The sequence below is a fragment of the Schistocerca serialis genome, chromosome 9 (assembly GCF_023864345.2).
Source record: "Schistocerca serialis cubense isolate TAMUIC-IGC-003099 chromosome 9, iqSchSeri2.2, whole genome shotgun sequence".
In the NCBI taxonomy this organism is placed as follows: domain Eukaryota; kingdom Metazoa; phylum Arthropoda; class Insecta; order Orthoptera; family Acrididae; genus Schistocerca; species Schistocerca serialis.
The window spans coordinates 30,322,645-30,335,884 of record NC_064646.1 but is presented as its reverse complement, the minus strand read 5'-3'; the positions used below and the strand labels follow the sequence as shown (position 1 = coordinate 30,335,884).

The window sequence follows — 13,240 nt, the reverse complement described above, 5'->3', positions numbered from 1 at the left end:
TTTGCGTTTCGCCGGAGAAGATTCACCAGCGGAACTGTCTGTATCCTGCTCTCATCATTGTAATGCGCCGACATCGTGCTGCTCAATGCAACGCTTTGTATGCAACAAAAAGTTAAGAGATTTCGCCGAACACTATCCCCTGACCTAGAAACTTTATTTCTCTATTAAAAGTATAAGAATTACAGACTCTATTAAAATAAATTCTTTGTTTAGTTTATGTTTGCTTTCTGCTAACAAAAATAAAATTACAATCAGTGAATTAAAAGTTGCCTGGTAGTCATTGTTGAAACACCAGTAAACATAAACTTCTTCCTCTCATTAGGACTAATTCTCCTTGCATGTCAAAATTATTGTAGTTATTTTATGTAGTTTTATTAGACTAGTTATATGATAGTGACTAATAAGAGTATTTTGTCGCGAAATGTGGCTTCGCGGGAAAATTACGGAGACTGCCATAATTGCTTGCGTTCTGACCAATAACGTAAAAGCTGCTACTCCCGTATTGGTGCTTTTCCTGACGCGAGCGGGAATTATAAATGTCAGCTGTCAAATTACGTAGGGACTGTTTACCCAGTAATAAAAAGTTTTTGATATTGTATTGCTACGAGTCGTAGTATTAAGAGACACTGATTATACTCAAAAGTGGGTATATGTATGGTGAAACCCCCCAGTGTTCATGTGATTATTAACAGTATTGTGTGTGATTCACGAAATTTTGGCACTTTTTCTAATTCCTTTCAGATATTGTCTTAGATGTCTTTGAAGTTTCAGAGAATATATACACAATTTTGTCGGTTCAGGTTAATTTCAGAGCAGTTTCTTGTGACTATTAGAGTTTTCAGTTCATAAACAAAGTGGGATCCTGACCAATTGAGAAGTATAGAAAAGAGTGTGGTTTTCCAACTAGAATCTTGGATGACTTCACAGTTCAGATTTTGATAATTATTTTTCCTGTGGGTTGAGGTCATCACAATCCGCAGGCAAACAAAGTCATGGAGTCGCTGCTTTAGATGAGTACAGTGCCTTTAGTATTAAATGTCAGTAATTTGATTGAATTTGCTTCGCAAAATCCATATTACAAGTTCAAATGATTTATACATGCTCTATTATTTCCAGCACTGGCACTCATGTTGTAGCAGACACTTTTCTGGCAGTCGGCCATGAATGTAAAACAAACGAGAAGTTCTAGCTGTCGAGGGGAGGAGAGCGGAGTGGAGGACAAGCCACGTCTCCCTTTCACAGGGCTGGCAGCCTGCATCCACATTCTCTGCTCCTGGAAAGGCAGAACCGATGTAATAATGGACATAGATCACTGATTCCTTCTGTGTTGTGAGAGTCATATTCGAACCCTGGATTGCTCTCTGCACTCATTTCAAAATAAGAAAAGGGAAACAACCAGCAAGCACAACTCCAACGCAAAGCAGAGCACATAAATCATTCGGTAATGGATAGAGTGCAATTGTTAGCTGAGACTGGCAGTGTCATTAACATGTAGTTCATGCCTGATTTACACCAGAATCTTAAGCAACCACACATCAAACACCCCCTACTTATGTCTGCCACGTAAAAGTGACCGCACGTGCCCTGTGAGCAGTGAAGAATTGTGCTGTTCGTCGTAAATGTGACCACACAAACCCTGTGAGCAGTGAAGAATTGTGCTGTTTGTATGTGTGTGTGCGCACGCAAGCATGTGTGTGTGTGTGTGTGTGTGTGTGTGTGTGTGTGCGCGAGAGAGATTTTCTGAGTCCGTGTTACATTTTATATCTCATGCAGACATGGAAAAAAGATAGCTAAAACACCCTCCCCTCACTCACTCTCTCACTCTCTCTCTCTCTCTCTCACACACACCACACACACACACGCACGCACGCACGCACGCACGCACACACACACACACACACACACACACACACAAATGTTTGCTATCATGTTCTTCAGGAATATATCAAACTCTCACTGTGCATGAGATAGATGCTGTTGTAGTAAGCGTTTATTTCTGTTTCCCTATACATTTTGTTTGATGAATTATTGACGAAATGCCATAATACGTTCGATGCTACTAAACTATGTTTTTTTTTTGCACTGCCAATGAAGGCCTCAGTGGTCACCACTGGGTACAACAAGAAACCAGGGAAGTGTGCCCTGGCTTCAGTGACAGGCTGTTCCACGTCAACAACAACAAATCTATGCACAACTCAGCTTGTCTGCCCGCATCCCTGTTGGGCGGCTGGGCACTGCATTGGGCAGAGTGAGGGAACGGAGTTAGGGATACTGAAACGCCAGAGGCATGGCACTCACACAGCACTAAGCTGACGACGAATGTGAAGCACAGTGTTGTATCGAGCCAAGCAGAAGGCAATAAAATGCCCAGGTTCTACAGGATGCTGGATACCTTGTCTCACCTTCAAAAGGACTGAGGTTACTATTAATATTGTCTGTAGGTCATTAATATGCAACATGGACAACAAGGATCCCACCAAAGTTACATCTACATCTGGCAATGACCCTCTATCCCAGATAATGTGCTATGTCCTCCCTAACAAGTAATTCACAATCCAGTAACACACTTAATTTGATACTCAATATGACCCTACTTATGATAATAAGCATACGTGTGGTACTGAGTTAAATGCTTTTTGAAAGTCAAGACATAATCCATCTGGTCGCCTTGATACATGGTTTTCAGGATGACATGTGACAAAAGCGCAAGTTGGGTTTCACATGATCGAAGTTTTTGGAATCAATGCTAGTTGGCACAGAGGTCTTTCTGTTCGAGATACCTTATTGCAGTTGAGCACAGAAAATATTATAAAATTCTATTGTAAATTGATATCAAAGACAATAATGGCAATTTTTTGGGTCACTTCTGCTGCCCTTCTTTTAGATCGTTCTGACATGTGCTTTCTTCCAAACACTGGGCATGCTTTTTGTGTTCAAGAGATCTATGGTATATGATGGTTAAAGACAGTCTCTAACTTAGCTGCAAATGTGGTAGAGTGTCCAACAGAAATTCTACCAGGTCATGGAGGACAAAATGGCACAAGTCAGATGAGTAATAGCTGACGATCCTTTGTATTTTAGATGGAGCAATTGACAAGCAGAACAGATTTCTATTGAATATTAGAGTGAGAACCATTGAATGGAGACCAAATTAAACCCAGGTTTTGCCGACTTGATTTCTTGAGAAGACAGACAATGCCACTGTGATGCAAAGTTTCAACAATGCAAAATTTGTGTTGTGGCTTGCTGGAATAAAATATGATTGATTATGCATTTTCGAATCTGTGTTCTGTATTTAAACATGTGACCTGCATGAGATTAGAGTTTGTGAAACATTAAAAGAGGAATATTCATTCACGAGAGAATCCTGCATTAATGTAATCCAGAAAAAAGCTCCTGTCATAATACACATACATACAGTTGACTGGAAACAGCCCTGCTTATTATAATCCGTTCATCATAAGAAGAAACCTGATGTAAACATTGCACTGTGTGCTCTTCCGCGTTTGCTGGAACCTCATTGGATTTCCGGTTCACGCGGGACTGCAGCCAAGCTGTTTCGAGTACTGTCAAGTACAGTAATAAGGGTATGTTTTGTGCTGTGCGTTACGTGCACATCGACCTAGCGATAATACGGGACAACAGCTTTACCAGCACATTTAACTTGGACAGCACTGGTTGGTCAGCTGGTAACGCTAGCCTGCAGTGACGTGGTCAGCTGCAGTTCACATGATAAAAGAGACAAGCGGAGGAGTAATACAGCTTCGAATGTCATTTAATTTTTAAGCAGAATGAAATAATACACTGCAAATCTCCCACAACACGCTCCTTAGACAACTAGACGAAAACCGCAACATGTTATTGTTTTTAGCTGACGTACTATTGTAATGAAAAACAAGACGGATGAAAATTTCTGACTTACCTACAGCGTAATTTTTCTGCATAAGCAGTGTGTAACGTAAGAGTATTGAAGGATTTCACCATACAATCAAATATTGAAGCCACTGAAGGTATTACTTACAGTCAGTCATCTGTTAATCTCTTAGCTCCTCCCTTATCCGAATGCAACAAATACATTTCAGTTCTGGAAGTGTCTCCTGCTACGTTGATAACGAGCCTATCAACAACAGAATCCACAAAGCCAACAGGTGCAGCCTTTTCTCTTCTTCTTTTATCGTGAGCTGTTCTATATCCTGCCAGTGCTTGGTAGTGAAGTGTTAAAATGCTGCGTGTGTTAGTTCCAGTACGTCTAGCAGCTTAACAGTCTTGTTACTTCTCGGGCCAATCCTGCCACTTGGCTCCAGATCAGTTCTGTTGGGTTCATATTGTAATGGTACAGCAGCAAATGTAAAAATGCAGTATTTGTGTGATGTGCTTGATGCCGTGAAAATGATTGTTTTTCATGTTTCTTCGTTACTTATTTACCTCTGTGGTATAAAACGATGGACATAGTCCAAATAGAGACAATATGGTTTTTGATTTTTGCCTTAAAAAATTAAATTGTTACATTTTCTTAATTTAAACAACTTTTATGAACTGTCTTTCATAAACCATTGATAATTAAGAATTTGTACTTGAAATGGAAAGAGGAATTTTGCATTCAGTATGTAATTAGAAACAAGATGTGCATTATTCATAAAAATGATTATGAGTTTTATAATGAGATGTAGGAACTTCAAATTGAATGATAAAAATATGGTACTGGGGAGATTTGAACCAATGGACAAATAATCACATTTGGTTACATCACATTACGCTACCAACTGGGCTACATGTTTAATACAATCAACTGCATCAGATACAACTCTGATAGAAGTTAAAAGCCGATTATCTCCGTAAATTTATGAAAAACATCAGCCTATTTCTCGGCACTTTTTAACCATTTTCCACGTGCGTGTTTTACTACAGAACAGAAAGCAGCTTCAGCATTTTTATTCTGTGCATTAACAGCATGACAATCGGAGCACAACGCTGCACAGGCTGCGACTGTACACGAATTTTGAAATAAAAACTATGTAGCTAAAGTGTGATTAAGAAAAATGTTGATGGCTGTTAATAAATTTGAATATCTTAAAGTTTCATTTAACGTAACCTAGTAATAAGATATCTAATACATAATTATGACCTACTTCCAACAGTGTAACAACACTGGTTTACGTGTGCTAAGGCTTCGACCCATCATCGCGTTTGTGTTTGTTTACATCGGGGTTATTCTTATGGTGAACGGATTATAGTAATAATTTTCAGACTGAATGCAGATTCTTAGATGCTTTGTCAGATGATTCTTGAGCAGTAAGAATGGTGGAAGAACTATCATATAAACATAAACTGCAAGATGAATTTCATGTTATACACAGACTCTCCTTCCTAATAGCAGATATGAGGAAACTTGACATGGTAAGTTAAATGAGAACCTTTAGCCATGGTCTCCATTACCAAAGACTTTCTAATTTCACAAGCTGCTTGTAAGCAATACTCTCACTAGAAAAGAAAAATGGTACAGATAGTTCTTATACTTCAGTGTCTTACAACAGCAAGTTTTGAACTTTGTGACATACAGAAAACAACTTCATATTCCAAACAAACTGCTGAGATAAATGTCTGCCACCTCAAGCTGTTAAATGTATGAACAAATAGTTGGTAACACAGAGATGAAGCTGGTATAAGCCACAAGTAACAAAACACAAAGCATCATAATTCAAAACACTCCAAAGAGCTACATATTTTTCAGCATCTGGAAAGAAAGTAGCAGCACAGTGTAATTCACAGTGTTTTCCCAAATAGAGCATGACACACAGAGGCAATGTTCACGATTTACACAAAAACTGCCCCCCCCCCCCCCCCCCATGATAATACAGGACTTAGCCACAATGTCTTATAGTATAACAACAATGAATGTGAAATATGATGTGAAAAATTCAGAATGAAGTTTTCTCTTTACTGAAACGAAATGTAGTTTATTTAGAGGCATCGATTTACACAAATTAGAGAACTCTTTACCTAAATAGGACTGCTCATGGCAAATAGACATATTCAGCAAGTGTAACACCTATAAACTGTGCTTGTATGTATCAAAGATGTTACAGTGTTCTATATAATATAACACAAAAGACATAGATATACTGACCCAAGTCCATTCTGGTCAACAAACATCTCATGGTATGGAAACTGCCGATGAAGGTCTTTGCGTATATCATCAACCCACTTAGGATCTCCTTCTTGTTTAATGAGGGCTGCATATTGCTCTCGACACTGATCTTGAACTAGTTTGCCACCACAAAGATAGAGCCAGGCACGTGGTCGGACTGATGGAGGGATACCTTTGCGACAGCGTTCTCTCACCTGAAAATGCAGTAGTTAGGCAATCATTTCTCCACGTATGAGTAACAATGCTACCAATGCTTTATGCTATAGACATCTACTGAATGTATATACTACATATTTATTTTTAACATGTATCATTGATTTCCACGAATGATATTAACATTTAAAAAGAAATGTTAATAATGTGAGATTACTAAGGCAAATAAAAATGATATTGTATTTGTAAATAATAGATTTCAGCTATCAGTTGTGATGTACAAAGCCAGACCAACAGGCATTACAGGCATTGACCAGAAAGGATAGTGCATTGAGAATGGCTAGTTGCTAGCCGAAATCTAGATCTGCCAATAAATATTCCAAAGGACGACTGATAGCTGAAATCTATTATTTACAAATCAAAATAACAGTCGCTGCGTGCAACAGCCTCTGAATGGAGGATAAACTGATAAAAACGATATTACCAGCTTCCATGCTCTGTAACATGCATGTTGAGAACTAATTCACTCTTAATTTCATAAATAAGTGTTGTTATAAAGTATATTTTAAAAATCACTTGTAATTATGTATTCCAGAAAAAAGTACTCGAAAGAGGTAAGGCCATTATTTCCACTAGGGCATTCAATTATAGTAGCTGTAGAAAACCACATTCACATTTTGTATCTCATAATATTTTGACAAAACACACCATTTACAAACAACTACCCTTACAAGAAGTTTGGTAACTTTCAACTATTCAATTCATGATCACTGTTTTTTCATAAACACTGTGTTGACCAATGTGCATACAGAAGTGTAGGGAAATGGGTGAGAAAGAAGGTTTGAAGCAAAATATACATACAAGGAATATGAATAGTTCTTTTGCAGTCCCTATAGAATATACCATTATTTGTAATTATGTCTGTCAAAACCAAAATTGCCGATCAATCTATCATCATATATTTTAAGTTATTTATTTGAAGTGTCAGTGGGAATTGGGACATTTTATTTGGAAGTAACAGTATTCAAATCATGCACCCATCCAAAATTTAAGGTTTACATTGTTTCCTCAAACAGTTATAAGCAATTGCTGGGATATTTTTTAAAAGATGCTACAGCTGCTTCGCTCTTCAGCTGAGATGTCATGTATGAAAGAGACAACCCCTAACCTTCGTTTCAATTAAATACCAAATAACCTTCATTACATATTTTATTTTTCAGATCCAATTTATACAATACAAATTGCTCATATTAAAAGAAAACAATACAGTTTTATGATTAGCCAGTTGTATTAAACTCTTTATGTACATTATGAAAAACTGAAAACAGAAAATTATTTTAGTTTCTGTTATACACAATGTCCATTAATGTCAGTGAATAAAAAAACTTATCAGATTTAATTTGACTTATTTTCTCTCAGAACATCTTTCGAAGCTTGCAATGCAAGGATTTGGACAGATCAGAAGTTCACTGGCATGTAACTGCAAAGAGGTTGCAAGCATTTTTCAGTTGCTGAAATTGTTAAATCATTGCTGATGAATCACCGGAACTGGTCACGACTGCGAAACATCTAGTGGTACACAGTGGAAGTGGAAGTACATGTAAGATTTGTTGCTGGCAAGGTAAATACCGAATATTCATTGGGAAATTCCAAAGGAAATGGAATTCGTCCCAATGAGATTCACTTACAAAACTGCCTTATCAATACTTCAGTACTGTTTCTAAATCTTTGACATGTATATATTTGGATGAAAGAAGAACTGTGCAATTTGGCATGTTTATGTAGCTAGCATAAGATGCTACAGGAAGGAGGGAGTGCACTACATAAAGGCTTAACTTTAAATTTCTAAAAATGACTGTTCCAAGAGTCAAGAAATAGTCTCTCTCTGCCGTATACAATTTGCACAATGACTTATGGTGGAACAGCTTAAGGTGGACTTATAAGGAGGCACATCAACAACCGTTCTCACTATGACGTAATTTTCATATAGAATATAATGATGATAGTTGTGTGTGTTGAGTGGGAGTGGGGTTGTATGGTGACTTATAGAGAACAGATGCATGATTTGATGTTGAGAAACTATCTTAAATGAGATGATAGGTTATAAAGTTATTAATACATTTGCAAATTGTGAAGCAGTATAAGAAGCTGGCACAAACTGAAAAAAGCAGTAATAGTACAGACCTTCCTATAGTGTTTGTTCATCATTTTCTCCCAATTGTTGAGCATGCGCAGCCATTTTCTTTCACGGCGAAGTATGACACTTGGAGGAACAGTCAATTTCCTGAAATTGAAATATAGTTTTTAAAAGAAGAGTTGGATTCTGTGGTAGAACTTAAAATTTCCACACAAATATGATAACACGTTTAAAATTCTAAAAACAACATAACCAGGCAACTACAATGAATAAACTGTTTTTGTGGTTATTTTTTTACGAAGTTTCCCCTTATGAAACACGCAGAAAAACTAAAGCTAATTGTTATCAACACCATCACCTTGAAGGTATGATCTGTCTATACATCTAAACAGAAAGCCATTTGATTTTATGCCACACACATTTCGCTTACTTTTATTTATTAAGCATCCTCAGTGGCCTATAATACATTTTTGGTGTATGTATGTATATAATGAATGTGCTATGTTTTCACATATGCTACTAAATTACAGTTTTTTCATTGTTCTCTTATTGTTACTTAAGAAAACATTTTGGAGAGTAGGTTCCCTAAGGGTCAATCCATACCAAGTGGTCCAAGCACTGGCTACTTGACCATTTCAGAAAAATTTTATATTTTCTAGGAGGATTCCCCAATGTTTAGTAATGACAAAAATATTTTTAAAAATTTATTGTTTATTATTTTGAAATGGCGGCCATATTTGTTCCAGGCCACACGCATTTTTTCGTATTTGCAAGCATCTACACTTTTTACAATTACTCAGTACTGGATTGTCCTAAGCCTTTCAGATAAAATGCATTTACGAGGGCAGTTCAATAAGTAATGCAACACTTTTTTTTTCTGAAACAGGGGTTGTTTTATTCAGCATTGAAATACACCAGGTTATTCCCCAATCTTTTAGCTACACAACACTATTTTTCAACGTAATCTCCATTCAATGCTACGGCCTTACGCCACCTTGAAATCAGGGCCTGTATGCCTGCAAAGTACCATTCCACTGGTCGATGTCGGAACCAACGTCGTACTGCATCAATAACTTCATCATCTGCATAGTGCCTCCCACGGATTGTGTCCTTCATTGGGCCAAACATATGGAAATCCGACGGTGCGAGATCGGGGCTGTAGGGTGCATGAGGAAGAACAGTCCACTGAAGTTTTGTGAGCTCCTCTCGGGTGCGAAGACTTGTGTGAGGTCTTGCGTTGTCATGAAGAAGGAGAAGTTCGTTCAGATTTTTGTGCCTACGAACACGCTGAAGTCGTTTCTTCAATTTCTGAAGAGTAGCGCAATACACTTCAGAGTTGATCGTTTGACCATGGGGAAGGACATCGAACAGAATAACCCCCTCAGCGTCCCAGAAGACTGTAACCATGACTTTACCGGCTGAGGGTATGGCTTTAAACTTTTTCTTGGTAGGGGAGTGGGTGTGGCGCCACTCCATTGATTGCCGTTTTGTTTCAGGTTCGAAGTGATGAACCCATGTTTCAGCGCCTGTAACAATCTTTGACAAGAAATTGTCACCCTCAGCCACATGACGAGCAAGCAATTCCGCACAGATGGTTCTCCATTGCTCTTTATGGTGTTCGGTTAGACAACGAGGGACCCAGTGGGAACAAACCTTTGAATATCCCAACTGGTGAACAATTGTGACAGCACTACCAACAGAGATGTCAAGTTGAGCACTGAGTTGTTTGATGGTGATCCGTCGATCATCTCGAACGAGTGTGTTCGCACGCTCCGCCATTGCAGGAGTCACAGCCGTGCATGGCCGGCCCGCACGCGGGAGATCAGACAGTCTTGCTTGACCTTGCGGCGATGATGACACACGCTTTGCCCAACGACTCACCGTGCTTTTGTCCACTGCCAGATCACCGTAGACATTCTGCAAGCGCCTATGAATATCTGAGATGCCCTGGTTTTCCGCCAAAAGAAACTCGATCACTGCCCGTTGTTTGCAACGCACATCCGTTACAGACGCCATTTTAACAGCTCCGTACAGCGCTGCCACCTGTCGGAAGTCAATGAAACTATACGAGACGAAGCGGGAATGTTTGAAAATATTCCACAAGAAATTTCCAGTTTTTTCAACCAAAATTGGCCGAGAAAGAAAATGTGTTGCATTACTTATTGAACTGCCCTCGTAGTTCAACACACTCTGGGCTACAAATTAACATCATTATCACTTAGCTGAATGTATTCTTTAATATATTTTTAATAGTTCAAGGCTATCAGCCACAAATTAAGAAAACTCAATTTTTGAACAGTAGTTTTCCAAAGAAAGATTAATTTCTCAGCTTTAATATTTTTTCTGCTATTACACTGTACAGTATAGTTACTTTTTATAGAGTATCAATGGTGAGCAGCTTACACTTAAAAAAATACACTATTTTAAAAATTGTGTTTTTTTATTTTTCCATTTTGTGGCCTGCAATATCTTTGTTGGAGGACCAAATAAAAATCTGAAAATTTCACAGTTAAAAGACCTTCATGACATCAAACTTCAGGATAAATTTCAACTTTGAGACTCAATTGGAAGTTATTGAAAAAAGATTACATACACGAGTCAAAAATGCAATTTTTAACAACTGCGATAACTGGTAGGCTAATCAAATAAAGTATACCAATTGCATAAGGGTCAGGCCATGCTATTTTTTTGTTACGGAAGGACACTTTTCTGTGAAATCTGGGTAAAAAACTTTCATTAGAAATGTAAAACTAGGGCACAACATACACTCCTGGAAATTGAAATAAGAACACCATGAATTCATTGTCCCAGGAAGGGGAAACTTTATTGACACATTCCTGGGGTCAGATACATCACATGATCACACTGACAGAACCACAGGCACATAGACACAGGCAACAGAGCATGCACAATGTCGGCACTAGTACAGTGTATATCCACCTTTCGCAGCAATGCAGGCTGCTATTCTCCCATGGAGACGATCGTAGAGATGCTGGATGTAGTCCTGTGGAACGGCTTGCCATGCCATTTCCACCTGGCGCCTCAGTTGGACCAGCGTTCGTGCTGGACGTGCAGACCGCGTGAGACGACGCTTCATCCAGTCCCAAACATGCTCAATGGGGGACAGATCCGGAGATCTTGCTGGCCAGGGTAGTTGACTTACACCTTCTAGAGCACGTTGGGTGGCACGGGCTACATGCGGACGTGCATTGTCCTGTTGGAACAGCAAGTTCCCTTGCCGGCCTAGGAATGGTAGAACGATGGGTTCGATGACGGTTTGGATGTACCGTGCACTATTCAGTGTCCCCTCGACGATCACCAGTGGTGTACGGCCAGTGTAGGAGATCGCTCCCCACACCATGATGCCGGGTGTTGGCCCTGTGTGCCTCGGTCGTATGCAGTCCTGACTGTGGCGCTCACCTGCACGGCGCCAAACACGCATACGACCATCATTGGCACCAAGGCAGAAGCGACTCTCATCGCTGAAGACGACACGTCTCCATTCGTCCCTCCATTCACGCCTGTCGCGACACCACTGGAGGCGGGCTGCACGATGCTGGGGCGTGAGCGGAAGACGGCCTAACGGTGTGCGGGACCGTAGCCCAGCTTCATGGAGACGGTTGCGAATGGTCCTCGCCGATACCCCAGGAGCAACAGTGTCCCTAATTTGCTGGGAAGTGGCGGTGCTGTCCCCTACGGCACTGCGTAGGATCCTACGGTCTTGGCGTGCATCTGTGCGTCGCTGCGGTCCGGTCCCAGGTCGACGGGCACGTGCACCTTCCGCCGACCACTGGCGACAACATCGATGTACTGTGGAGACCTCACGCCCCACGTGTTGAGCAATTCGGCGGTACGTCCACCCGGCCTCCCGCATGCCCACTATACGCCCTCGCTCAAAGTCCGTCAACTGCACATACGGTTCACGTCCACGCTGTCGCGGCATGCTACCAGTGTTAAAGACTGCGATGGAGCTCCGTATGCCACGGCAAACTGGCTGACACTGACGGCGGCGGTGCACAAATGCTGCGCAGCTAGCGCCATTCGACGGCCAACACCGCGGTTCCTGGTGTGTCCGCTGTGCCGTGCGTGTGATCATTGCTTGTACAGCCCTCTCGCAGTGTCCGGAGCAAGTATGGTGGGTCTGACACACCGGTGTCAATGTGTTCTTTTTTCCATTTCCAGGAGTGTATATTCTGCAAACTGTTACAAGCAACAGAAATTTTTTTATGCATTTTAATAGTAATATTATGTTTCCATATTTTAAATAGTAATTATTTTACTGAGCATTATGGAAGGACAAGAAAAAGCACAGCTTTTTTGATGCTTGAATATAAAGATTAATTCCTGCTCTGATGTTTATGTCTCACTAAGCAAATTTTTTAATTGGTTAACTGCACCTGTTTAGTACATAAATAAGGGCATAATAGATTTTTTTAGCTCTTAGATTAAATCCTGCATCCAAGAAAGTGAATAGCTGCAGTGTTACAGAAGGACGTTACGGAAGGACATTTTTTCCCGGCTATACAAATTTAACTTTTAACACAAAATACATTGTTATTTATTGATTTTATAACAATAAATGCTATCATACATGCTACATATCAATTTATTACTGAAATTAAAATTATGTAGCGTAGGAAAGTGAAATTGTTGTTAAAATATAGACTTTGTACATAAATAATTTAAAACACTGTTCTGAGAAAGTACCCTTTACATTTAATAAAGTAACACTGGAAAATGGTTTATAAACGTCAAAATAATTGAAAAAATATATACTTAGGCATAATTACTTGCTCAAGAAA

At 39.6% G+C, this 13,240-nt stretch overlaps 1 protein-coding gene across 2 annotated transcripts in view; it reads right to left on the bottom strand.

Annotated features, from left to right (window-relative positions):
- Positions 1-13,240, bottom strand: part of LOC126418936 (TBC1 domain family member whacked) — a 93,164-nt gene that overhangs the window by 43,796 nt on the left and 36,128 nt on the right. For both annotated transcript variants that reach the window (XM_050085971.1, XM_050085972.1), the window contains exons 3-4: positions 8,486-8,585; positions 6,128-6,342 (exon numbers count right to left, since the gene is read on the bottom strand). In XM_050085971.1, the coding sequence (XP_049941928.1) occupies positions 6,128-6,342; positions 8,486-8,585 (315 nt within the window). The remainder of the gene's footprint in view (positions 1-6,127; positions 6,343-8,485; positions 8,586-13,240) is intronic.